The sequence below is a fragment of the Paroedura picta genome, chromosome 9 (assembly GCF_049243985.1).
Source record: "Paroedura picta isolate Pp20150507F chromosome 9, Ppicta_v3.0, whole genome shotgun sequence".
Taxonomy (NCBI): Eukaryota; Metazoa; Chordata; class Lepidosauria; order Squamata; family Gekkonidae; genus Paroedura; species Paroedura picta.
The window spans coordinates 69883879-69909698 of NC_135377.1; the positions used below are offsets into that span (position 1 = coordinate 69883879).

The window sequence follows — 25820 nt, forward strand, 5'->3', positions numbered from 1 at the left end:
TGCCTTTTGGACATTTTTGACATTGGCAATTTATTTAGAACAAAAACTGCTAGTTACGCTAACATGAACATCCTTTTACAAATAGCAGTAATATATATTTGTGAAGGAAGAAAGGGAAGGGGAGAAACATGAAATCCAAATAAAAGAACACTAGTATAATGCAATAACACCGATTTCAGCACGAAATAAATCCTTACTAGAGAGATCAGAGGATTTAAGACTAAAATTTAAACTATATCTGCTTTAAAGTAATTCATATTCCCCAATGCTTGTATGATTCTAATACTGCAGGATTGACATGTGATTTCACACAATATGATAGAGATGTGTTTGTATTCTGGTCCAGGAGACTAGAAAAATACATACCACCACCCAGCCTAAAAACGGTCACTTGCAAAAGAAATACAGATTTTTAATATTTTTTTTGCCATCAGTAACCTCATAAGGCAGGGATGGCCAAACTGTAGCTCTCTAGATGTCCATGGACTACAATGCTCGAAAGGGCTCATGGGAACTGTAGTCCATGGACATCTGGAGAGCCACAGTTTAGCTAACCCTTCCGTAGGGTAAGAGATGTTCAGACGTGGTTTATTTGCCTCCACATATAATTCCTTCACATTATGACCCTGGTATCCCTTGGAGGTCTCCTATCCAAGTAATAGTCAAGGCTGACCATGATGAGATCAGGCTAGCCTAGTTTCTCCAAGCCAGGGCATACAGTTTTACCACACCTTTGTTCACTTTTCCCACTTTCTCCCTAATTTCTATACATTTGTATTGCTCTCAACATTGTTTCTATCCTATTTGTACCTCTCTTTGACCTTTTCCGCACCAGAAATTTAGCACAGTTCTGTGCTCATCCAGATGTGGGGCTTTCTTGCTTTTGGATGACATCAATGCTGGAAGCAAGAACTAGCCCCACAACCAGATAAGTGCTTGTTGTTGTTAGGTGCGAAGTCGTGTCCGACCCATCGCGACCCCATGGACAGTGATCCTCCAGGCCTTCCTGTCCTCTACCATTCCCGGGAGTCCATTTAAGTTTGTACCAACTGCTTCAGTGAATCCATCCAGCCACCTCATTCTCTGTCGTCCCCTTCTTCTTTTGCCCTCAATCGCTCCCAGCATTAGGCTATTCTCCAGGGAGTCCTTCCTTCTCATGAGGTGGCCAAAGTTTTTGAGTTAGAACAGCAGGCCCATTTGCAAGTGGAAGCCCCCCAGCCTCAGACCCTGGCCCTCCCGGACGCACAATCCTTCTTTTCCCCTTCAAGGATCACCGCCTTGTCGTGGCAAAGGGGCTTGCATAGCTCAGTGAAGCTATGAGCTATGCCGTGCAGGGCCACCCAAGACGGACAGGTCATAGCAAAGAGCTCTGACAAAAGGTGATCCACTGGAGAAGGAAATGGCAAACCGCTCCAGTATCTTTGCCATGAAAACTCTATAGACAGTTCCAAAAGATAAGTGCTAGACCAGGCCAAATTCCTTCTGAGGAAAAGATCTTTTGGATACATTAGCTGAAAGGACAGTAAAAAAATACGTATTTGGAAAGGTCTGATAGAAGTAATTTTCTGCTTTGAGGACTGATGTTTTGTTTTTCAACTTCTGTACTAACAATATTAATCCATGTGACTGTTCTCCATACAGACTATATTTTAAGTCCGCAGTGCCTTGCATTGTAAGGCCAGTGGCAAAATAAGTGTTGGATCTACATTATATTCCAACAAGATGTACTTCATGCAGATGCCACAATGTTCATGAACTCACTGCTAAGGAAAGGAATGGAAAGTACATAGTGATCAGCTGATTAATTGTGCTAGAAATGAGCAGTACAAAAACCCTTACTCAAAGCAGTTTTGGTTTTGTTTTTTAAAAAGTAAATTGATATTTAGTATGCAGAATCTAATATGTGCTTATTGAGATGCGATGTGATGCAACCCTTTTTAAAAGGTACAAAGTTCATTTTATTGTTCTAGAATGAAAGCACCCAGCTTGGGGTAGTGGTAAAGAGCATTGACTTCTAATCTGGAGAACCGGGTTTGATTCCTTATTCTTTCTGATCAAGCCCGCTGAATGATCTTGGACTAGTCACAGTTCTCAGAGCTCGCTCAGCCCTACCTACCTCACAGGGTATATGTTGTAGGGAGAGTAAGGGAAAGGTACTTGTAAGCTGCTTTGAGACTCCTTCGGGTAGTGAAAAGCAGGGTATAAAAACCAGTTCATCTTCTAGCCTAATACCAAAGATAGTTCGTTTATTTAAATGGTGTTAGAGCAGAGCAGTAATAAAACACAAATATAGAAACATTTTTTTTTTCTTGTTCGTCCAGAAGAGAACAGCATTTCTTCTGGAGAATGAAACTCATTGGGCTAGAAGATGCTTAAAGTTTGGTATGGTCAATTTCTCCTGTGAGGTAGAGTAAGTTCTGTGTGCATGACTGTCCCAAGGTCACCCATGCATGATAGAGTGAGTATTGAAAACTGGATCGTCAAGATCTTCCAGTCTGATACTCTTACCACTGCACCACATTGGCTTTCACAATTGCTGTTGAACAGCAGTGGTTGCCACAGGGCCTAGGTGAGTCACGCAGGTCATTCAGTAGCTGCCAGATCTGACGTCAGTGAGTCCTTCCTACAGGGCAGGAGGTAAAGGAAGAGGGGTCAACTGAAAGGCCAAACAGCCTGGTAAGAGCTCCCCACCCCCACTCCTTCTATGCCTTCGCTTGAAGGCTGGCAGTGTTTGTTTTTTTAGATGCCTAGTAACCCTCACAATATGAGCCTCTTGTGGCGCAGAGTGGTAAGGCAGCCATCTGAAAGCTTTGCCCATGAGGCTGGGAGTTCAATCCCAGCAGCCGGCTCAAGGCTGACTCAGCCTTCCATCCTTCTGAGGTCGGTAAAATGAGTACCCAGCTTGCTGGGGGGTAAACGGTCATGACTGGGGAAGGCACTGGCAAACCACCCCGTATTGAGTCTGCCATGAAAACGCTAGAGGGCGTCATCCCAAAAGTCAGACATGACTCGGTGCTTGCACAGGGGATACCTTTACCTTTAACCCTCACAATGACCACTGAGGGCCTTCTTTATTACAGAGAGTTACAAAGAGTTAGTTTCAGGTTTTTCTGCAAATCCAGGGCTTTTTTCAAGCCTATAGAAATATCTCTTTATGGCTTCAGTTTCCAGAGAGGGCTACATTAAGTGTTGGGCATATTGACAAGTGGAAGAGCTACAAGGACTTGCAGGGGCGTCTCATTCTCCTTTCCTCCACTGTTTTTTCTTCTTCCTCTTCACTGGCAGCCCTCATCGTCTCTCCTCTTTTCCTGCTTCCTTCTTCATCAACCATCCTATTTTTATCTGCCCACTGTCTTTGGCTGTATTGATATTTATTTACTGAATTTATGACCTACTTTTCTCCACAATGGGTTTCTCAACAGTAAAAAAAAGTTGAGCAAGGATGCTCTAGCCACTCTGCCATTTTTATTTTGTCAAATTCAGTTTCTTAAAAAAAAACATCAGATGGGAATTTGGCCAGAGAACCTAAGAAATGTTCAAATGTTCTTTGAGGTTGCATGGCTGTTTCCAGTGTAATTATTTTTTAAGAATTGCATCCAAGTATTAAAAGAATCCTTATGACCTGAGGGGTTATTTTCTGTGTATAGCTTAGAGACCCCCTCAGAGCGGGGCAATCCTAGCGGGGATTGTCACAGTAAATCTATAAGCTGCATAATGGCTCTTTTGGGCATGGCACATTGACAGCAGAGAAGTAGCAGTGCTTCATTTAGATGCTACTGGATCACAGAGTCCTTCAGACTTGATACCCTGCCAATGGGACTGCCACAGTTCATGAATTCATAAACCCTTCTCCGATCTCTTGTCTGTCATCTTGGCTCACGCGTAGAGCTATGAAAGCGGACATTGTTCTGTATTGGGAAGTAAATCTAATGTTGCAGAACACTGATGGAATAAACAGGATGTCCTTCTCAGTTCCAATTTACGAGGGATGATGTGAGAAAGCATTGCTTGGGCCAGATTGAAGCAGCGTTTCACGCACTTCAAAGTGTGACATGAGCTTTCCGTCATAGGGTACTGACAATGATCAAGGGAGATGCAGATTGCTCTTTTCCCCTCTCTGCACTGTATGTTAGTTTAGGATTTAGAATAGGCATGTGCACTTCAGATCGCTTTGGTCAGAAATTCTCTTAAGCAGGGCTGTTTCGGGGACAGATTGGTCCGAAGCACAAAATCCCACTAAGAGACAGATCCAAAGCAGCAAGGCTGTCTATGCTTCGTACACGGCTGTTTACAATTTAAAGGGGAAGGCAGACAGAGGGAAACACAGAAAGCCTTACCTTGATGTTCCTTCCTGCTCTGTCTTTCCTGCCCTTTGCCCAGGCTCCTCCAGGCCCTGGAGCAAAGGGGAGGGAGGAGGGAGGGAGACCAATGGATGGGCTGCCTGTAGGAGGCCAGCCAATCATCACTTCTCCCAGGCTCATTCCGCACACGTTGGATCATGCGCTTTCAATATGCTTTCGCAGTTGAATTCTGAAGTGCACTGTGCAGAATGAGCAGAGGTTATTCACGGGGATGGAAAATGCTTCCTGAGCATGCTCTGAGGAATTCATTATTTTACACAAGCCAATTTCAATCAAGCAGTTTGTAATGAAGGATTACAAATCAAATACCAGACCGAGTACAAGAGGGTGTTCATTTTTTTCTTCACCTCTCCCATGGCCCCACAAACTCCCACGGCAAATTTCCCATGGCAGATGCAAGTGGCAACCCCAACAGAGTAGAAGTCTCACTCCAATGCTGTGTCCAATTTTTTCATTATCACTGTGGGCATTAAAGAACAGTTTACCTCTATAGACATGCCTCCCAGAGAAGGTAGACAGAGAACTTAGACACACAATGCATTCTTCTTAGGAACTGTCAAGCAGGTCGTTCTGTGAGTTCCTGTGCAAAACTTGATTCCCAAATGCATGGCTTGATTCTGAACTTACCTGTGGTAGTCAGGGAGCATGGGCTTTAGAGGTTCCTCTGTGCCATTTTCCCAGCCTGAAACAAAGCCCTTTTGAAGGCTGCATAAAAGTTTCCCTCAACAAAACAGACAGGCCCATTATGCACAGAGTGGAAGGTCCGCATTCGGGGTGGAATGGCGGCGGCTAAAATCACCAATTATGCACGCTGCAGGCGGCAACCGGGCGCAGAGTCAACGTATGTCACCAAAAAAGCCGAGTTAGCGAGATGCGGAAGTGGAGCTTCCAGGGAACAGGGCGCAACCAGAAGCGGCTCTGGAGTAGCCGCGTGCATAATCAGATACTCTGGGTTTTGCTGCCATTGCATTCTGTCCCGTGCGTAAGCGGTTTGCTTCGCTTCTTCCTCCTCCGTGTTCTCCATGCCGCCATTTCAGCAGCCGTGCATAATAGGCCACAGTGACTCCCAGTGGCCCTTTTAGGTCAGGAAAATAGTGCTGGGAGAGTCCCCTCTTCTCATTCTGCCCAGTGGTCCCAGTCAACATTGGGGGCTCCATGTGGGGAAATCTACCAAGAATACCTAGAAGCATGTCTGCTTGGCGGTATCTGGAAAGGAGTTGAGAACATTGTAATGCATACATACACCCCCAGTGCAGAGGTACTAGAGGGGAAAGAAGGTACAGAACCATATGAATTTATGGCAAGATTTTAGGTTTGTGAAAGAGAAAACCCCAAGGAATAAAAGCATAACAAAAAAATCAATGATTTATTTATTTCATTTAGAAGAAGAGTTGGTTTTTCACTACCAGAAGGAGTCTCAAAGCTGTTTTTTGTACCCAATTTTTGTACTACCCAAAGCAGTCACAAAGTTGCTTACAATCCACCTTCCCTTCTTCTCACTGAGAGAGCTCTGACAGAATTGCGTTGCAAGAACAGCTCTAACAAGACTGTGACTGGCCCAGGATCACCCAGCTGGCTGCGTGTGGAGAAGGAGTGGGGAATCAAACCACTCCCATTCCACCTTTTTATGGAGCCAACTTGGTGTAGTGATTAAGAGCAGTCTCCTCTAATCTGAAGAACAGCATTTGATTCCCCGTTCCTCCACATGAAGCCAGCTGGGTGACCTTGGGCTAGTCAGAGTTCTCTCAGGGCTCTCTCAGCCTCACTTACCTCACAGGGTGTCTGTTGTGGGGAGAAGGAGGGTACACGATTGTAAGCGCTTGGAGACTGCTTTGAGAAGTAAAAAAATGGGAGTACAAAAAAACAGCTCTTCTTTTCTCCCCAATGGGAACCCTTATACCGTTCTCCCCTTCTGCATCTCAACCTCACAACAACTCTGTGGGGTAGATTAGTCTGAATATGTGTGACTGACTCCAAGGTCATCCAAGAAGCCTCCATGGTAGAGTGGGGATTCAAATCTAGGTGTCCCTGATCCTAGGACAACACTCAGACGTTTATATCGTGCTAGCTCTCTCCTACACTACACTGGTTCTCAAAGCACAAAGGATTGTACCACTCTGTCTGCAAAAACATTAGAAAGAGTGAAACACCCAGCCTCATTCACAGCCAGGATGCAAACACTTGGGGTGTACAGACCAATTTCATTCGTTCGTTCATTCGTTCGTTTATTTATTTATTTAGATTTTTGTACCGCTCTTCCCTACGGCTCTGGGCGGTTTACAGAAAACATTTCAGAACATTTACGTGGAACAGTATTAGTATCAATATAACAATATAGCAACAATAATATACCAACTAGAACTAGAACAGTATTTCTACAACAATAACTTTGACACCCTTGGTAGGTTTGACCTCTCAGTCTGGGGTGGGGGGGACCTGTAGATGTTATGGGTCAGTCGGCCTCAAGCAAATGCCTGGTGGAAAAGCTCCCTCTTGCAGTCCCTGTGGAACTGTGGAAGTTCTGGCAGGGCCCTGATCTCTTCGGGGAGCTCATTCCACCAGGACTGAAAAGGCCCTGGCCCTCACATTTATCTACCTGGGGATTAAGAGGTAATTTTTAAGTGGAATGGAGAGAAATTTTAGACAGAAGTAAAGAGCCTTTGGTTTTGGTAAATAACACCTCAATCCTAAAGACCCTTTCTTGGGAGTAAGCTCCACTAAGTATACTGGAGTAGGATTTTGAGTAGATCTATCTGTATCTGATGGGACTGTAAATTCTGATAATTTGCCGTCTCTTTCCCCCCCCCCCACACGCACACACAGAGATTCATTTCTGAATTTCTCACTACAGTTTTGAATCTTGCCACATAGTTTTGTGTCTTGTGAGATCTCATAGAATCATAGAATCATAGAGTTGGAAGGGGCCATATAGGCCATCTAGTCCAACCCCCTGCTCAACGCAGGATCAGCCCTAAGCATCCTAAAGCATCCAAGAAAAGTGTGCATCCAACCTTTGCTTGAAGACTGCCAGTGAGGGGGAGCTCACCACCTCCTTAGGCAGCCTATTCCACCGCTGAACTACTCTGATCTCTTGAGAGGCGAATGTAGGTATGCTAATTAAAACAACAAAGAATGTGTAGTATGCTCATAAGCAAATCACTTTTCCCTGGATACTTAATGGTGTGTGTATTACTGGTGTGGGGTTTATTCCGTGTACGCCAGCTTGTGTCAACCAGTGCATGCAATAAGCATAGGCAGGACACAATGTGCTGCTAAAATACAGTTCCATTTTGGATTTAATTCGTAGTAAAGGATGCATGTTACTTTATTTTGCTCATCCCCGCAAGGCCTTCTGCTGGTGCCAAATTGCAAATAGGCAAAGTCAGCAATTGCCCATCCGCGCACCTCCGTTATGGCCCCCACCTTGTGGAATGGACTGCCCAAGGAGGTCACGAAAACACCCACTTGCCCAGCTTTCTGTGAACTTTGCAGAACTGATTTATTCAGGAGGGCTTTTCTATGGAGGCAATAGTTTGGTATAGTGGTTAGGAGTGCGGACTTCTAATCTGGCATGCCGGGTTCGATTCTGCACTCCCCCACATGCATCCAGCTGGGTGACCTTGGGCTGGCCACAGCACTGATAAAGCTGTTCTGACCGGGCAGTGATATCAGGGCTCTCTCAGCCTCACCCACTCCACAGGGTGTCTGTTGTGGGGAGAGGAATGGGAAGGTGACTGTAAGCCGCTTTGAGCCTTCTTCGGGTAGGGAAAAGCGGCATATAAGAACCAACTCTTCTTCTTCTTCTTCTTCTTCTAAATCAGGGGTAGTCAAACTGCGGCCCACCAGATGTCCATGGACTACAATTCCCATGAGCCCCTGCCAGCAAATGCTGGTAGGGGCTCTTGGGAATTGTAGTCCATGGACATCTGGAGGGCTGCAGTTTGACTACCCCTGTTCTAAATGATTCACAGAGTTATTTATGAAGCTTATTAGGGACAGTGGTCTATACTACTGTAGACAGCTTGTTGAAACGAGGATCCTGCTGTGGATTTTGGCACCGTTTAATGTGTCATGTGGGTTTGTGAAGAAAGGCTGGTTTTTATACCTTGCATACTGAGATAGTATAGATGTGCACTGGCTTCTCATCAGTAGGTATCTGGGCACATTAAAATTGGGTCAAGGTACTTGAAGGACTGTCTCTTCCCATACTGCCCAGCCCACCAGTAATATCTGTCTCCTACACACTGCTTTCTTTGACCTTGCTCACAGAGATGATATGGATTGCAATAAACACAGGACGTTTTCAGTGGCGGTGCCTCAGCCCTGGAATGCCCAGTGGGCTGCCAACTCAAGGTGATTGGCATTGTGTCAGTGGCCCCCACTCCCCTCAGCTGGAAGAACTGGTGGAGGTCCAGCCTCTCTAATTGGGTTATGGCGAGCCCTTACCAGCAACTGTTTGTATTCTGGGGCGCAATTCCCTTCACATATCTGAGGACATGGCTCTGGAAAGCTCATCTGTAACCACTATGCCAAAATTCCCAAAGGTCAGTCCTCTCCCACACTCAACGAACATTCCACACCACACGTTCTTGACACCCATATCTCCACACCCATGGCCTCATTTGCCACCATGCCACCACAACCTCCCACACAACACACACATTCAACCCCATGCCCTTACAGACTGGACAACTCCTCCCCTTCCTCTTCCCACTGCCAAGCTCTAGTACCCGTTGTATTCTTGGATACAATGGGCTTTGCCCCTAGTCCAAGATATAAGTCATGTACCCAAAGGCAGTACAATAGAAAAGAGCGAGAGTCCAGAGCGGCTTAAAGATTAATAAAATTTGTGACAGGGCAGGAACTTTTGTGAATCACTGCTCACTCCTCCAGATACCAAAAGGAATTTTGATGTTGAGAACCACTATTGGTTGTAGCATCTGATCTGATACTAATATAATACTGCATTGTGGTATAGTAAAGAATAGGGAGGGGCACGAACAGGTTCACGAGCCAGAATTCAATATGAACATGGCCCAGTTTGGAGCCTCTGAACCAATGTTTTGGCGACTGGTGCATGGTGGGGCCCTCGCGAGTGACGTCTTTTCCGACCATAAGTTAGTTGTACGGTTTCTGCCTCCCCCCCCCAATTGTTTGAAATGGTTAATTTATGTATCAAAAGCATTTGTCAAATCTTCTTTCTCTGTTGCCACACATTTCCCCTTTTTGCATTCGTCATCTTTGCTGCCTTTAATAAGTTTTAACAATATGTGTGGGAGCATTTTATGACAATTAGCAGAGATGCTGGCTATTGGTTAGATTGCCTGTCTTCTTTCCAATATTTTTGCATCTTTTTCAAGGATCACAACTCTTCTTTTAACGGCGTCTTAAATCTACCGAGTACTTTAAAAAAAATTCCTGCCCTTCCTCCAAGGAGTTCAGGGCTGCCTTCTCCTTTTCTTATTTTATCCTGACAATTGGCCTCTGAGACAGGACTAAGTGCATAATTACATGTTACAAAGCCCTTATATCCCCAAGCTCCAGGTGGCCAGACATGCTCTGGGAGTTCTGCGCATCAAACTGATTCCCATATTTTATGAACTGAAGCATGATAAACCAATAAAGATATTGATACTTCAAACTGAATTCCCAGGTGTATGGAGGTCTACTTCAGATCAAGACCATAGGTGTTTTTGCCTAAGCTTATTTCCTGATCTGGAACAGCTCTGGGGAGTCTGCTGTCCTTGCTGTCCTCAATTCACATGGTTAATATGAAAGATTCAGAGGGCATTGCTTCTAAATCGTCACAGGTCAATGATTTCCCTGTTGTCATCCCGTCTTGTTTCAGAATTGGTTTGTGGTGATTTTCTTTTCTTTCAAAACAAAGAGGATCGCAGCATCATTCGGTGTGGAATGACAAAATGCTACTGATGAATCTGGCAGGGGGAACAGCTAGGTCGATCTGGAAATGCCCTCACTCATTTCTGATTGCATTGCTCATTAGAAACGTTCTGCAGGATATTCTTTTCCTCCAATATGTTTCAGACTGCTGGGATTGCAAAGGAAAGAAGTTGGTTGCAATAAGGTGAAGGGGAAGAAACATGCGTTTTTACCCAGTTGGATTGGTTCTTCCCCTCCCCCCCTGGTTAGCATGTCAAAGTGTGCCCGTCGAGTACACCGTGGGCCAACCTGCATTGAAAAACCTGCGGGGTTACAATCATCATGTAAGAAGTTCAGTTATTAGTATCTAGTAATGTTACCGTCCTTGCCATTACTACTGTGATGATGTAATTATTGAACCTTCATTCTACACATTTTTATGAATGTTATGACTTTTATGACTTCATGTTCCATGTAAACCACCCTGAGCCGCAAGGGCAGAGTGGTATATTAATTAATTAATTTAAATTAATTAAAAGACTGGAGAAGGATCTGGGAGACGAAGGCTTAGATTTACAGTCCACTGTGTAACTGTGCTGAGTGACCTTTGACCAGGCACATGCTCAGCCCAGTCTGTTTTGCAGGGCTGTTGTGAGGATAACGTGGCGGAGAAAGACTTAAATAACATGAGGATAACGTGGAGGAGAAAGATATGCCCCATTGGGGAGAAAAACTGAGTTTAAATGAAATAATTTGTGATAGCAGGCAATGTATGTGCATCTTTAAGGGGATATGTGGGGGAAACATGATAAGGAAATGATTTATTAAAGAATTGCTAATGATAATGCTCTGGAATAGCGGTCCCCAACCTTTTTCCAGCTGAAGACCGCCTCCGGTGGCGGGGGAGAACTGCTGGCCCGGGCGCCGCGAATGCGCGTTTTTGCCAGCAGGGGCGCTAACACGCACACGCGCTTTCACTAGTAGGGGGCGCTAACATGTATGCGCGGCTTCACTCGGGGCCTGGCAAGCTTCTCACTGCGGGGGGGGGGGGGGTGAGGCAGGCTGGCGGCCTGGTACCAAGGCCTTCACAACCCGGTACCAGGCAGTGGACCGGGGGTTGACGACCCCTTCTCTGGAAAACAGTCTGTTCTGATGACACCAAATGGGACAGTCCTGGCTAAATAGACTTGAGATCTTGCTTCTTGTAGATGGGCATTGTGGGATCTTGACATGGATACAGAGGTTTATTAAATGTGGTGCGGAATCTCATCTTTAGTTCTGTTTCTAGTCGATTGTGGAAGAATTATTCTTCAGCAGTGCTAAAAGAATCTTGTATAGAGAGATCCATGTTCTTCTTTATCTTAGAGGTTTATTACTCCCATTGGAGTGATTTCATACATGCTTCGGTTTGATTCAGCGTCTTCAGATGAATACCGGCCAGTGGCAGAAATGAGATTTCAGTAGTAGGGTGTTTGTTTTTATTTTTTTGCTATCTAGCATAGCCAACCATATATGCGATAACTGAAACAATGCATAAGGTTATCTTTGATCAAATTTGAAATAAATGTTATTCTTGCATATTTAGTGGCTCTCTGCTTCTCATAATATGAGAGGGTCTTTCTGGGTTAAACGTCTGTTTACTCACATTCTGGCTGATCGCTATCTCTGGGTAATGTACCTAAGTGCAGTCTTTTTCAACCTTTTTACTGTAGATGAGCCCCTGAAATAATTTTTCAGGCTTTGGGAGGCCCTGGAAGTGATGCCAGCTAGCCAGACCTCCCTGCCACCCCCACCAGAAGTAACTTCACCAACCGTGTTAAGAGACAGGCTCATGAAACATTGAGGGAGGAGAGACAGGAAGCATTTTAATCGGGAGGCTCCACCCCCTCCCAGTTGAAGAAACCATGGGAGAATTCACTCATGCTCACCTGGGGGAGGGAAGCTTTTGGTTGAGTCCACTGAGGCAGGAGGGGAAAGCTACGAATCCACAGGGTTTGATGACCCCTGGTTGGGAATCCTTGCCTTAGCATACCTGTTTACAATCTGTTGCCAAAGAAAGGCATACCTGGGTGTCATCTGCATACTTGTGACACTGGACCCCCAAATCTCCAAACCTAATCTCTCACATGGGAGTCAAAATGGAACTGTGCAGAACATCAGAAGTGCAGGAAAGAGCAGCAGTCTTCTGGGATCACCTTCTAGATCTCATAGAGCTCAACTTAGAATGTTACAAAAAACCTCTGAGAACAATCAAAAGGCAAAGGGGGGGGGGGAGCGGCACGGTTTGAAATTACCATAGAGCTTTTGAGACTGAAGGAGATTCGCTGTATGAAATCTCCATCCCTGTATTGCTTTACTTGAAATCCAACCCACAGCGAATAACATCCGGTTTAGAAAATTTTCTTATATTCGTCTAGGCCAGGGGTAGTCAAACTGCGGCCTTCCAGATGTCCAGCGAACGCTGGCAACGGCTCCTGGGAATTGTAGTCCATGGACATCTGGAGGGCCGCAGTTTGACTACCCCTGGTCTAGGCTGTGGCCAGGACTGTCACAGCAGCATGTTTTCATCTCACTCCATTGGGAGGAAGGAGGACAAAGGCTCCCCCATACGGAAAAGGTCCAGAGAGCCATCCCGAGGCAAAAAATAATGGGACATTGCAAAATAATGGCTGGGTGATTCCTCCATACAGAAGTGGTCCTTCCTCTCCCCCAGCCTGCTCAACAGCAGCCGTTGCCTTTGTGTTGGACCACCCGTCTGCCTACTGTTGCAGAAACCAGCCAGGGATTTAGCCAGCCCATTCCGCATACATTGGATAATGCACTTTCAGTGTGTTTTTGCAACTGAATTTCCTGGTGCAGAACAGGAAAATCTACTTCTAAGTGCATCGCCTAAGATGTGTGGAATGGGCAGGAAACCTGGCACTGGGTTTAGCTTCCCTCTCCCAGAAAAAGTAGCCCTACCAGAGCAGGCTGATGCAGCCTCTCACTGAAATAAAAATAGCTGTTTGAAAAAGATAGAAAACCATAGACTTTTTAATGGGATCTTAATTGCCTCTTCTGTTAGCGTCTTCCTGTTATCATTCAAGATAACCAATGATCTTTCTGATTAATTCTGTTAATCTCCATTAAATGTCTCATTTGTGGAACTCATAAATAATTACATTGTTTGGTGCGTGCTTGCAGTACATTTTTTCCTACAGAAAAGTCATCATGTACCAACCGCCACTCAAAATACCTGAGTGCATTTGAGTAAAGATGTCCTCATGCGGCACCTGTTTGGCCTGCTGATAATAGTTGCAAGGAGAGGGGGGCTGTTCCAGTGTTGCTTGGTGGCCCAAGGTGAGAGAAGTCTTAAGACTTGCACAAAAGACTTTCATTTTGCTTGCATTTTGCTTGAGAGCTAGATCAGGGTGGGTAGACTAACAAATGCGGCTAGTCTTTAAAGTGCTACCGGACTCTTGCTCTTTTCTACCACTTAAGAGCTAGATTCAAGTCCAGTTGCCCATTAAAAGACCAACAACAATTTCAGGCCCTGTAACCAGTTGAGTCTAAAAACTCCCTTCATCAGGATGTCCTTGATACTGTAAAATCAGCAGTGAGTAAGCGGTTACAATTTATGGTATTTATATCCTACATTCTCCAATGCAATGTGAAGCTGTTATGAGTATGGCCAATTCCGCATGGTGGAAGCTGCGTCGGGCTGCCGGTGGTGCACTGCTGCAGAGGTCCATGCTCTGCACACAGGATACATTTAAGTGGGACACCTGTTGTCTTGCTGGAATGTGTCCCCCGCTGGGAAATAGTGGCGGATTAATTCAGCTGCACGGGGGGTGGGAAGGTAGGATTGCATTCCATGCAATCCCACCTTCCTGCAAAATCAAAATGAATGCCCCGGTCCACCCCATAGTGTGGCAAAGCACCATAAAGCTGACTAGGGCATTCTTTGCCCCCTCTGGGCCACTGTAGGGCAGGGAGGCCTGGCTCTTCCCTGTCTATACGGATCTACTGCAGGACTGAGCTTGAAGTCCAAGGCAGGATCGAAGTGGGCAATATAACTGACCAATGCGCTGCTAGATCCTGATTTCAGGATCTTTGGGGTTTCTCAGTTCAGTCTTGCCTCTTGTATCACCTTGCTGGGATCCTAATAAAGAGCCGATTGAACTCCCAGTGGTCCTGGCTTCCTTCCAACCCACGGATATAACTGTGTGACTGGCCCAAGATCCTGCAACAAGCTTCCAAAGCACGTAAGGACTCAAACCCGGGTTTCCCAGAGAGTAGCCTGTCACTCTTCCCCATAGCACCACAGTTCAATCAGGAGTTCAGAAAATATTGAAAGCCAGCAAAAGGTGAACCATAAATTGGATGTGGAAAGTGCCCCCAGAGCTTTCAAGGCAAGTGGTAAGCACAGGTGGTTCGCCTTTGCCAAGGCGCAAGATACTTGAAAATGATGATGTCATCCGTTCAGTCGTGTCTGACCCTCGGCAATTCCATAGAGAAGTTTCCTCCATGCATCCCTGTCAATACTTGAAAGTACAGATTAGATTTCATGAATCAAGTAGCTGTTATGATTTCCTGTAGTTACAAATTTCAACGTGGTATTCTGTCAGGATTCAGCCTTTCAAGCAAGGCTGCTGTCATGCATGAAAAACAAGAAATTGATCTGGAACTGGTTGAAGCCACTTCAACTAAGTATTCAAGCTTTCACATCGTAGCTTCTTGAAATCTGGAAAACAATTGCCAAGTGTTAATTAAATTGCTCTTGGATCCTTTTCAAGAGTGTTACCAATTTTGGCTTGAACAGTGAACGATATTGTCCAAGAAGCGATGCAGTGGAAGGGAGCAAAACAGCACATTTTTAAAAGTTAAATGCTTGAGATAGAAATATGCTGTTTCTTTTTGTGTGGGATCAGTTCCCTCCCTTCCCCAAGTACCTCCAGCAAACCAGAAGAAAAACACCAGGCCATCCAGAGACATTCTGTCTGAGTTAAGGAGACCAGGGCAGAGTCTGCACACATAGGATAATGCACTTTCAATATGCTTTGGCAGCTGGATTTTCCTATGCAGAACAGGAAAATCTACTTCTAAAGTGCATTGAAAGTGCATTATCTATTGTGTGCAGAATCTACCCAGAACAGCGGACTGGTAAGGAGGCAGGGTTACCATTTCCCCACAAGGGCTAGCGGATTCCTTGCCGGGCTCCTGTTTCCCACTGCCGCTCCTGTGACTAACGGTGATGTTTTTAAAAACACTGCCAACGATGGTGTGATGTTGTCTCTGGGGAAAAGGAAGGCATAATGGCAGCCTATTGTAGGAATATCTGGAAACTCTACAGACAATGCAGCATGGAATCCAGTGGGAAAAGATAAGCTTTGAACTGTTAAAAAAGAATTGAATGCAAAAAAAGAGTATGCTAGTATCACCTCCTACATTTTTTTTTGCTTAAAATTGTGCATAAAATTGTATGCTGCAAATAAAATTGTATGCTGCAAAGAAGCTAGACATGATAATGTGCACACTTTTCTGGGAGAAAGCCTAGATTAGCTTGTGCTCCAAAACCTCAATGAAGGAGCAACCCACTAGGCAGAAAAATATATTAGCATCATCTCCTCTTCCTGAGAGTAATTCCAAAGCCAAGCAGGGTTATTGGATTTTCGCTAATTACCAGCATACACGCATCCCACTTTCTGTGTGCTATTTTCGGTGGAGACTAAAGCTAATAGGCCCAATCAAATCACCAGCGAGACGGGAGCAAATCTCGTTGACTTTTGCCCAGTTTGTAAGCAGGCAAATGAGGAACATTTACTCAAAACCAGCTTAAGCATGTTCTGTACTGCATTTGTAGGCAAAGGACTTTGTGCTTATTGACAACAATCTGATCTATAAAAATGTTATAAGAGTTCTTGCAGAGAACCTCTCCAGAATGTGCCTGGGGAACTTAATATTCTTAGTCCTTCCTGTATCAACTGTCTTTGAACTAAGCTACATTCCCACTGCAAGAAGATAGGCCCAGAATTTGCCTATACACGTTTCAATAACAGAACCAATTTGTATTTCAAAGTAAATTACTGTGGCTTCCTTTCTCACTGTAGTATCCACAGGCAAATGGAGCAAAGTGTGCTTGCTCGGAAAGCATGGCCTTTTGTCCTTGTTGGTATACTTTATAGCAGGAGTAGTCAACCTGTGGTCCTCCAGATGTCCATGGGCGACAATTCCCATGAGCCCCTGCCAGCATTTGCTGGCAGGGACTGATGGGAATTGTCGTCCATGGACATCTGGAGGACCACAGATTGACAACCCCTGTTTTATAGAATCATAGAATAATAGAGTTGGAAGGGATCTCATGGGTCATCTAGTCCTGCACTATGCAGGACACTCACATCCCTATTGCTCATCTACTGTAACATGCCACCCCTTTTGAGCCTTCACAGAATCAGCCTCTCCGTCAGATGGCTATCCAGCCTCTGCTTAAAAATTTCCAAAGATGGAGAACCCACCACCTCCTGAGGAAGCCTGTTCCACTGAGAAACCACTCTGTCAGGAACTTCTTCCGGATGTTTAGGAACTTCTTCCGTCCCTCTGGAGCAAGAGAGAACAAGTCTGCTCCATCCTCTATATGGCAGCCTTTTCAATCCCCTCTCAGTCGCCTCCTCTCCAGGCTAAACAGACCAAGCTCCCCCAACCTTTCTTCCTACATCCCGGTCTCTTATCAAATCCCCTCTCAGTCCTCTCCTGCTTGCAAATGCAAAATCTCCCGTTCTGTATTTAAATCACTCCGCTCTTTACCACAGAGATCTTTAAATTTTGGCAACAGCAACTTTACCTGCCAACGTGGCTCATCATTGTCCTGTCCCACCTAAGGGCATAAAAATACACTCTAATATTTCACAGATGCTCCTCAACCCTTTTGGACAAGCTTGCCCAACAATTGCTTTTCTAGTATCAATTAAATGCCATTGGGCCCTAAGCAGAGGGCTGTACTCATGTTTGAAAGTTTCCAGCTGTTATCTGATTTAGACGAAAATACCCCACTGGATTTCTGCCGCTTAGAGTGTGCAGCTTGTTAAAATTTAAATCTGCTTTCCTTGTCCCGGTGTCTGTGCAGATGCGTTCGAAGCCCTTTCGCTCAACCTGTTTCATGCCACATTTTATGCCGGCTCTGGACAGCTTTGAACAATGAGCCTTTCCCTGTCCGCTTTAATCAATGTGTCACATTGCAATGGAGTTACGGGATGCGGCTGATCGATCTCCTTTTGGTTCATAGTCAGGAGGGGAAGCCGTAATACAGTCTGCACATGACAGAGAGGTTCTTAGCAGCAGGGGGAAAGTGTGTGTTTAAAAAAACCCACGTCTCGACAAGCACACCCAAAAATTAAATGAACGGTGACAACAGAAGACGGCATCCCATTGTGAGTGTTAACATTCATCATTTTGTCATACAGGCCTCCAGATGAGTTACTAACGTACTAGGCATGAAAACAGATGTAAAACAACAATTGCTATGGCCTTTGTGCATCACTCTTTCTGTGGATCGAACTAGGCGCACGAATGGTTTGATTGAAATGAGAACCAGCTTAGCGTACTGGGAGAGCCAGCTTGGTGCAGTGGCTAAGAGTGGCGGATTCTAAACTGGAGAGCCGGGTTTGATTCCCCGCTCCTCCGCATGCGGCCAGCTGGGTGACCTTGGGCACCTCGCAGTCTTTTTAGTGCTGTTCTCACAGAACAGTTCTGTCAGAGTTCTCTCAGTCCCACCTACCTCACAGGGGCAACGGTGACAACAGAAGACAGCATCCCTATATGAGTGTTAACAGTTATCGTTTTATCATGCACACCTCCTGATATATACTTAACATATTAAGCATGAAAATAGATGTGAAACACCAGTTGCTATGGCCTTTTTGCACAGGTGGTGAGCTAGGTGATATGAGTAGCTCAATCACTCTTTTTCTGGCCCAGTGGATCAAAAATAATGGACAGAGGTTCAGAGATGACATCTGCAAGTTCTTTTATTACCCTTGGATGCAATTCATCTGGACCAGAAGACTTTGTTTCATTTAAAGAAACTAGGTGTTTGTGGAATGCCTCCACAGTGATCCTAGGCCACCATTCCCATCCCCCCTGTTGTGATACATTTTTGGCACAATGAGCACTATTTCCCTCACTAGAGAAGACTGAGGAGAAATAGGAGTTAAGCAGTTCAGACCTCTCGTCATCATCGGTTATAATTTCACTTTCTTGTCCTCACAGGGGTCCTACGGTGTCCCTATTCTTTTTCTTACTTGATATTAGTGTTCGGTCAAAACAGCTTTATCAGTGCTGTGGCAAACCCAAGGTCACCCAGCTGGCTGCAGGTGGGGGAGCGAGGAATCAAACCCGGCTCACTAGATTAGAAGTCAGTGCTCCTAACCACTGCACCAACCTCACTCAGCTATCTGTCAGCAATTTTCAGTGCCTTCTCATATTCAAACCGTGTAAAGAAGGTACATGCTATTTGTCCTTACAATAAAAATACAACTAAATGCAATAAAAATACAACAATAAAAACTGCTATTTATCGTTGCAATAAAAATAATTTCTACACAAAGCTTTATGTTTGTTTGAGTATTATTTTTAATTAATGCATTTTGCCCCCCTAATCTAATATTTCAATTCAAGTTTTTTTTTTTTTTTTTTTTTTTTGCTGTTGAGACATAAGATTAACAAGAGATACCCATAAAATTTATTCTAGCAATAAATATGCCAAGGCAGACTGCCCTTTATTCAGGAGATTGGGAAAATTTCCAAGTGATATTTTTCTAGGGAAGCCATGCCACTGATTTCTAAGAATGTGTTGTCATGAAAAGAATGCGTGAATCTCTCTGCTTTCTCCCCTTCCTAAGACAAAAACCACAGAAGCTCCTAGTCCAGGAAGGTTATTAGAAAACTGTGCTGAACGAGGAATAACACAATAGACGGATTACTTTAGAGGTAAAAGATGAGCTTGATTGAGGTTTCTTCTCATTCTGTTCATGTTTTCTCGTTCATTTCAATGGGTCTATGAGGCAACATGTAATTTGCAAAGAAGCAGATGCTGGAAAGCATCCATCTTGCCCCGGAGGTAATGAAATCAATAAAATACCGAAAAGGAGACTGACGGGTTTGATGAGCAGAGCGTAAGAAAAGAAGACAAATGTCAGATTTGAAGTGTAGACATTTTAAGCTAAATTCAGTCTACCCCACATTGTTCTAGAATTATCCATTGCAAGTTTCCCATAAAGGCATGCTTCTTCTGTTTTGGTCTGTGGGCTTAAAATATTCTTACAGATACTGCATTTGTGCAATTGAAACAGCACAGTTCGTGGAATCGATAAAAATTAGTTATGGGGAAATATGGTGGTTTGAACTGCAAATATAATCCAGTGATTCTTAGGCTTCGTGTAATGCCTGATACATCTTGCATACCTTTTCCGCAGGGGGCTGGAGGGTTATTTGGACTCAGATGTTCAGTGGGGGAACTCAACCTTAATACCTGTCTGTTCAGCATAGCAAGGGAGGAGAAGGAGCTTCTGGTTTCCCCTCACTTTCATCAGTATAAATGGTGGGGGGTGGGGGCACTTTGCCTCTTTGATTCCATGTGTCATCGCTATGGCACGTGGAGCCAGAGGGAATGGTCCCCATGCGATCACAATCCACTTGTGAAAGCAGTACAAGAGGTAAACCAAAAGCTCCTCCCCCATCAGAGCACTGAGCTAACAAGTGCTATTTAAGTTGCATTTCCTCCAATGTATGACTATCTGTGAGACCAGTTGTATATCTGGAACCCAACATGTGTCAGGGATTTCATGGATTTGAACCCCAAACAGTGAGGTATGGGGTGTGTGGCTTTTTTCATCCCTCTCATCAACTGAACTACCTTAAAAACTGGTTTTCTGTGGAAAGTTCTGTATCATCTCAGGAGGTCATTAAGGCCACAACCTAAGGATGCTGCCCTGGAAGTAATCTTCATTGAATAGCATGACCTCTGTATCTGAGTAGACCAGCTTTGGCCTTTTCCCCTTGCCCCACATTACTGAAGTCAGATTACAATTCAGATATACATGCCGCTTCTCTAGAAGCTTGAAAACAGGAGTCCCAAGCTTTTTGAGTCCATGGGCACCTTTGAAATTCTGACACAGGCTGGTGGGCACAGCCACAAAATGGCGGCCAGAGGAGGTGGAGCCAACAAGATGTCAGGCTTTGGTCATGTATAACTCTATATCTTTACCAAACGGCCACCAGAGGAGGTGGAGCCAACAAAAATATGATTATATATAACTGTAAGAGCAGGGGTGACTTACCTGTGGCTTTCCAGACGTCAGTGGCTCGTGGTAATTGTAGTCCATGGACATCTGGAAAACCACAGTTCAGCCACCCTTGGCTTAGAGGATGTACTTTTAAAGGAACATGTTTAACATTAGCAAACCATATATTTTCCAAAACAACAGGTCACTCGCTACCTGATTGGCCCTTGGCCAGGAATGGCCCTCCTTTGTAGCTTAGCCCCTGTTGGGAAGAAGCCCTTGGCCAGGAAGGGCTGATAAGGAGTCAGCTGTTCACCCCCAACTTCCTGCCGCCCTTGGAATGTACTGGGTAGAAGTGAAGCCATCCCCAGTGACTTTCCCTGATGTAGAGGGTGGTGGTGGGGGTGATGGGTGGGGGGAACAGAGCCTGCCCCAGTGTGTTGCCCTGATGTTGATGTTTGGGGGTGGGGGAGAAGTAGAGCATGCCTCAATGAGTTGTTCTCAACCAGCCCTTTTCTCCAGGGGAACTGATTTCTGCAGTCTGATGAAGAGCTGTCATTCTGGGGGATCTCCAGGTCCTCCCTGGAGCCTGGCATCCCTGGATCTCTGTGGGGCACAAGGCTGCAATCCCCCCTCTCAATCTCCCCTATTCTCTAGGGAAACAGGTCTCTGCAGTCTGATGAAGAACTGTCATAGCAAAAGTCCCCCTCCAAAACAGCCCTTTCCCCCTGGGAAGCTGATCTCTATAGTCTGCAGATGAACTCCAATTCCAAGAGGTCTCCAGGCTGCACCTGGAGGTTGGTGACCCTGGATTAGGAATGTTCCTTGAAGTTTGGAGGTGGGGCCTCAAGAATCTGGGGTGGGGGGAGTAAAGTCTGCCCACCAGCCCCATGGGACCCAGCACGACTTCTGACATCCCTCCCTCCCTCCCAGCTGTCTGCTCCAGAAGAATTGATATCTGGAGATTAATTGTTATTCCTGAAGATCTCCCAGCCCCCACCTAGAGGTTGGCAACCCAGCTAGCTGCACATGGAGGACGAGTGGGGGATCAATTTGGGCTCTTGAGATTAAAGTCTCCTACTATTTAATCAGCTCCAACACGCTGGATCTCAGGATCTAGTGGAGACCTGGGCAGGGGGGAGCACCCAAGAGCACCCAGGAAAGCCACATTGCAGGCATGTGCGCTAGCGCCTGTTGTATTTCTGGGTCCAAAGTATAAACTGTTATTTCTCAAGGATACTACCCGAGTAAATTTTGATTAAAGATATTAATAAAAGAAGATAGATAAACAAATTAATCTCTCTTTCCCCCCCCCCCTTCTCTCTTCTAGGCAGAAAACCCATGTTGTGTTTAGCATGTCGATATCTGAGAGATTTTGGAGGACCATGCAGATAGTCATGGGGATAAGCTGAAAATGAATGAAGACCACTGGTGCTTTTCTTCCCCTGGCTGATTTGGGTGATGTAATCATCCCAATGGTGATATAAAGTCCCCGTGAACTGTCTTTGGCTGGCATCCCCCCCAAGTCTACACCCCATTGGAAAGAAATGACCACCCTACTGCCAGAGGACGCTGTAGAATCCCAAGGCTCAGATGAACTGGAGTGCAAGATCTGTTACAACCGCTATAACCTGAGGCAGAGGAAACCTAAAGTCCTGGAATGCTGCCACCGAGTATGTGCCAAGTGTCTTTGCAAGATCATCGATTTCGGGGACTCTCCTCAGGGAGTCATCGTTTGCCCGTTCTGTAGGTTCGAGACGTGCCTGCCGGACGATGAGGTCGGTAGCCTCCCCGACGACAACAACATCCTCATGAATCTGGCTTACGGGGGGAAGGGTAAGAAGTGCCTCCCCGATAACCCTACAGAACTCCTGCTCACTCCCAAAAGGCTTGCCTCTCTCGTTAGCCCTTCTCACTCTTCCTCCAACTGCCTGGTGATAACCATCATGGAAGTACAGCGGGAGAGTCCACCGACCCTGAACTCAACCCCGGTGGTGGAATTCTACCGGCCCACCAGCTTTGACTCTGTGGCGTCCGTGCCCCAGAGCTGGACAGTGTGGAACTGCGCATCTTTGCTCTTCCAGACTTCAATTCGAGTCCTAGTTTGGTTGCTAGGTTTGCTGTATTTTAGTTCTTTGCCTTTAGGGATCTATTTACTGGTATCAAAGAAAGTCACCCTTGGGGTAGTCTTTGTCAGCCTGGTCCCCTCGAGTCTTGTTATCCTCATGGTTTACGGCTTTTGCCAGTGTATATGCCACGAGTTTCTAGATTGTATGTCTTCTTAATAGCACTCGCAACGAAACAAGCAATGAAAATGTGAAATTGCCATAGATGTAGCAGAGTTCACTCGTACTTCCCCTTTTGTATTCTTATTTATTGCCATTGTCCATCCAACTGAGTAGGAACGGCGACCATGGCTTTGTGGCCCCATTTATTGTCCTTAAGCATAATTGAATGATGCTCTGATAACTCTGTCTTGTTTCATTAGCAAATTTAAACAGTCCGTTTCGAGAGAACTAAGCAATAGAAAGGGACGACGTGCGTCTAGGTGCCTGATCCTGCAACAGAATGACCCTTTTATTTTTCCACTGGATTACTCCTGGAACCTACTGGAACCTTCCCAGATGCCTTTTATGTTTTAAACCAGGGGTAGTCAACCTGTGGTCCTCCAGATGTCCATGGACTACAATCCCCATGAGCCCCTGCCAGCAAATGCTGGCAGGGGCTCATGGGAATTGTAGTCCATGGACATCTGGAGGACCACAGGTTGACTACCCCTGTTTTAAACAATCTCTTCTTTCCAGTAACATTGCTCAGAGAGTTAATCGACTGTGGAACTCTTGATTCACGAGTCCTGTTGCCCCTGTGGACAAGCAGATATTTAATAGAACAATTGAACCTCTTGTTGAGGCTGGCTCATAGAGTCCAGTGGATTGCCCCCGCAAAAATGTACAAAGGAAATAGATGCCATCACCATATTAGACATTTTGTAGGCTCCCAAAGACAGAGCTTTTTTAAGAAGCTGGTTGGCTTCTAAGATCCAAATCCATTGGATGAATAGGAGACCACAAAAGGAAGGCATCATTTATCCAGATGTATGACCCACAGGTATGCAGGAACTTTTTTTTTTCCTGTTTAAAATCACCATGTCAAAAGTGCAAGGTTTGTTGGAAGCATGACGAAGCCTTATCTCTTTACACAGAGGTAGTCTCCCAAGAGGATACCGTGCAAACAGCCGCTATCTCTTCCATGCGCAAGAAAAACCAAGCTGAGTCCAGATGGATTTGTTCTGCCTATGGCACCATGTCAGCATAATTATGATGCACATAGTTTGTGCAAGGCCTTAGATGCCTCCGAACCCAACTTCCCTTCCCTTCCTGACCCTCTTTGTATTGTGGTACACATCTCTAAGCTAAAACTAAAATAGAACACACCTAGAAAATGTTGTTGTAAAGAGGCCGAGTAGGTAGTTTTTATTTTTAACTTTCCCAAAAGGATTTGGGAGAGGAACACCACTATACCCAACAGACCTACGGCTTTTAGACGTCTAATGGAGCCTAACGGCATGGCTTTGAAACCTCAGCATCTGGCCGAAATCAAAAAGCGTGCTTCAAAGCAACACCCCAAAACTCTCACCCCCACTGCGGGAGAATGTGGTTTCAAACCGTTACATCCGAGTCGGAGGTTATATTAACGTGTAAAGTGTGACAAGTTGTGTTGAGATATATAATAAAGATTGCTGTTTTGTTCTGTTTTAAATAGACGAAAATATGAATGTTTAGAAACCTTTGAGGACTTTACGACATGCGGTAGCATTAGGACAAGCATGTAATGAGTCCCGACAAGAGAAAAATAGCAAGTAGTGTGAAAACGTTATTGCATATGAACAAAAAGAAAGTAGACCGTCGTATTTTTACACAAAACTCCTCTATTCCCATAGCAGTACACTGTTACAAAAAGACAATAACAAGATATGAGCAGAATCAAGCCTACATTAAATACTTTCAGTTTTCCCAGATTTCAGTGGGAACAGAGGAAGGTAAGCAGATGTTTAATTCTCCCATTGAAATCAAAAGTTTCTAAAATTATTATTTTTCCAGGATTTATGATAACATTGCAAGCCAGTGGTGTAAAGAAAACGCCTGTCTTGTCCAGCAGTAATCACTAGCATTAAAAATTTGATAGTCCTTAGAATAATCTATTACTATTTCTTGAAAAGTGCTTGTTATGTAACGCATGATCCGGCTTCTCTGGTTAACAGCAAACCACAAAGTGTAATTAACTCATGACTGACTCCGATGTGGAAGGTCCATCGAACCAAGATTCAAAAAAAGGACATGTTTTGTATTATCTGTAATAATGTTTGTAATGACTTGTTTGTGCGTGCGTACGTTAAAAGGATTTATATATTTGTAGGGAGTTTACATTCGGTTTGTCCAAGCTGTCCTGTCTCCTAATAAACAGGTTTCCTGTTGCAGGATGAAATGTAGGCAAATGTGTGCCTTTTCTGAACATATTTGTAAAGTGTAATATAATTCTATCTGGTGCTTCTGTAGGGTTGCCAGCTCTGGTTTGGGAAATACCTGGAGATTTTTTTTGGGGGGGGACCAGAGGAGGGGAGGGTTTCAGGAGGAGAGGGGCTTCAGTGGGGTGTGATGTCATAGAGTCCACCTGTGACCCCTGGAGATCAGCAGTAATCCTGGGAATCTCCAGCTACCACCTGGAGTTTGGCAGCCCTCTGCTTCTGCCACACAATATTTAACCTGTACACTTTAAAGAATATTAATCTGACACTGTTTTCACTTTTTGTTTTGAAAAGGTGCCTTACAGCTAGGTTTGGTTTACTGACCACTTCCTAAGGCTCCCATCATGACGACATTGCAACGTTCTTGTGAAACTGCACTGAAAATTTGCTAGAATGAATCCTGGTAATAAAACATTCCTGCTGTATCGTTCTGGAACCGCAATGTGATGACTTGTGCGTGACGAACGACCTCCAGTAACTGAGCATCAGAGTCTGAGTTTTCGTTTCTCTTTGAGTTCCCACGAGCCACACCTTTCAGGCAGAGGAGGGGAGCTAGTACCTGCACCCACAGCTCTACAAGCAATCCCGAAAGAAGACGCCGAGAGATGCCCAACCATGCACGACTGCCCACATAGAGTAAAGCTCTTAGGACATTGAAGATGGTAATACAACGTGGGGCAATCCTGTGATGCAGGTGAACTGGCCACAGTTTTGGTGGAATCAGCTAGTGAGAATAGTTGCTGTCCTACACCAGGCGCCCACTGACCCCTTTCCTTGCACCCGCCACGTGTTTGTGGT

At 45.0% G+C, this 25820-nt stretch overlaps 1 protein-coding gene across 6 annotated transcripts in view; it reads left to right on the top strand.

The window, feature by feature from the left end:
• Positions 1–25080, top strand: part of RNF182 (ring finger protein 182) — a 42246-nt gene extending 17166 nt beyond the window's left edge. For 4 of the 6 annotated variants that reach the window (XM_077353283.1, XM_077353282.1, XM_077353284.1 and 1 more), the window contains exon 2: positions 21828–25080. In XM_077353283.1, coding sequence (XP_077209398.1) covers positions 22045–22782 — 738 coding nt within the window. In that variant the 5' untranslated portion in view covers positions 21828–22044 and the 3' untranslated portion in view covers positions 22783–25080. The remainder of the gene's footprint in view (positions 1–21827) is intronic. The other 2 variants (XR_013234296.1, XR_013234297.1) reach the window with 2 other exon arrangements.
• Positions 25081–25820: the final 740 nt, after the last annotated feature.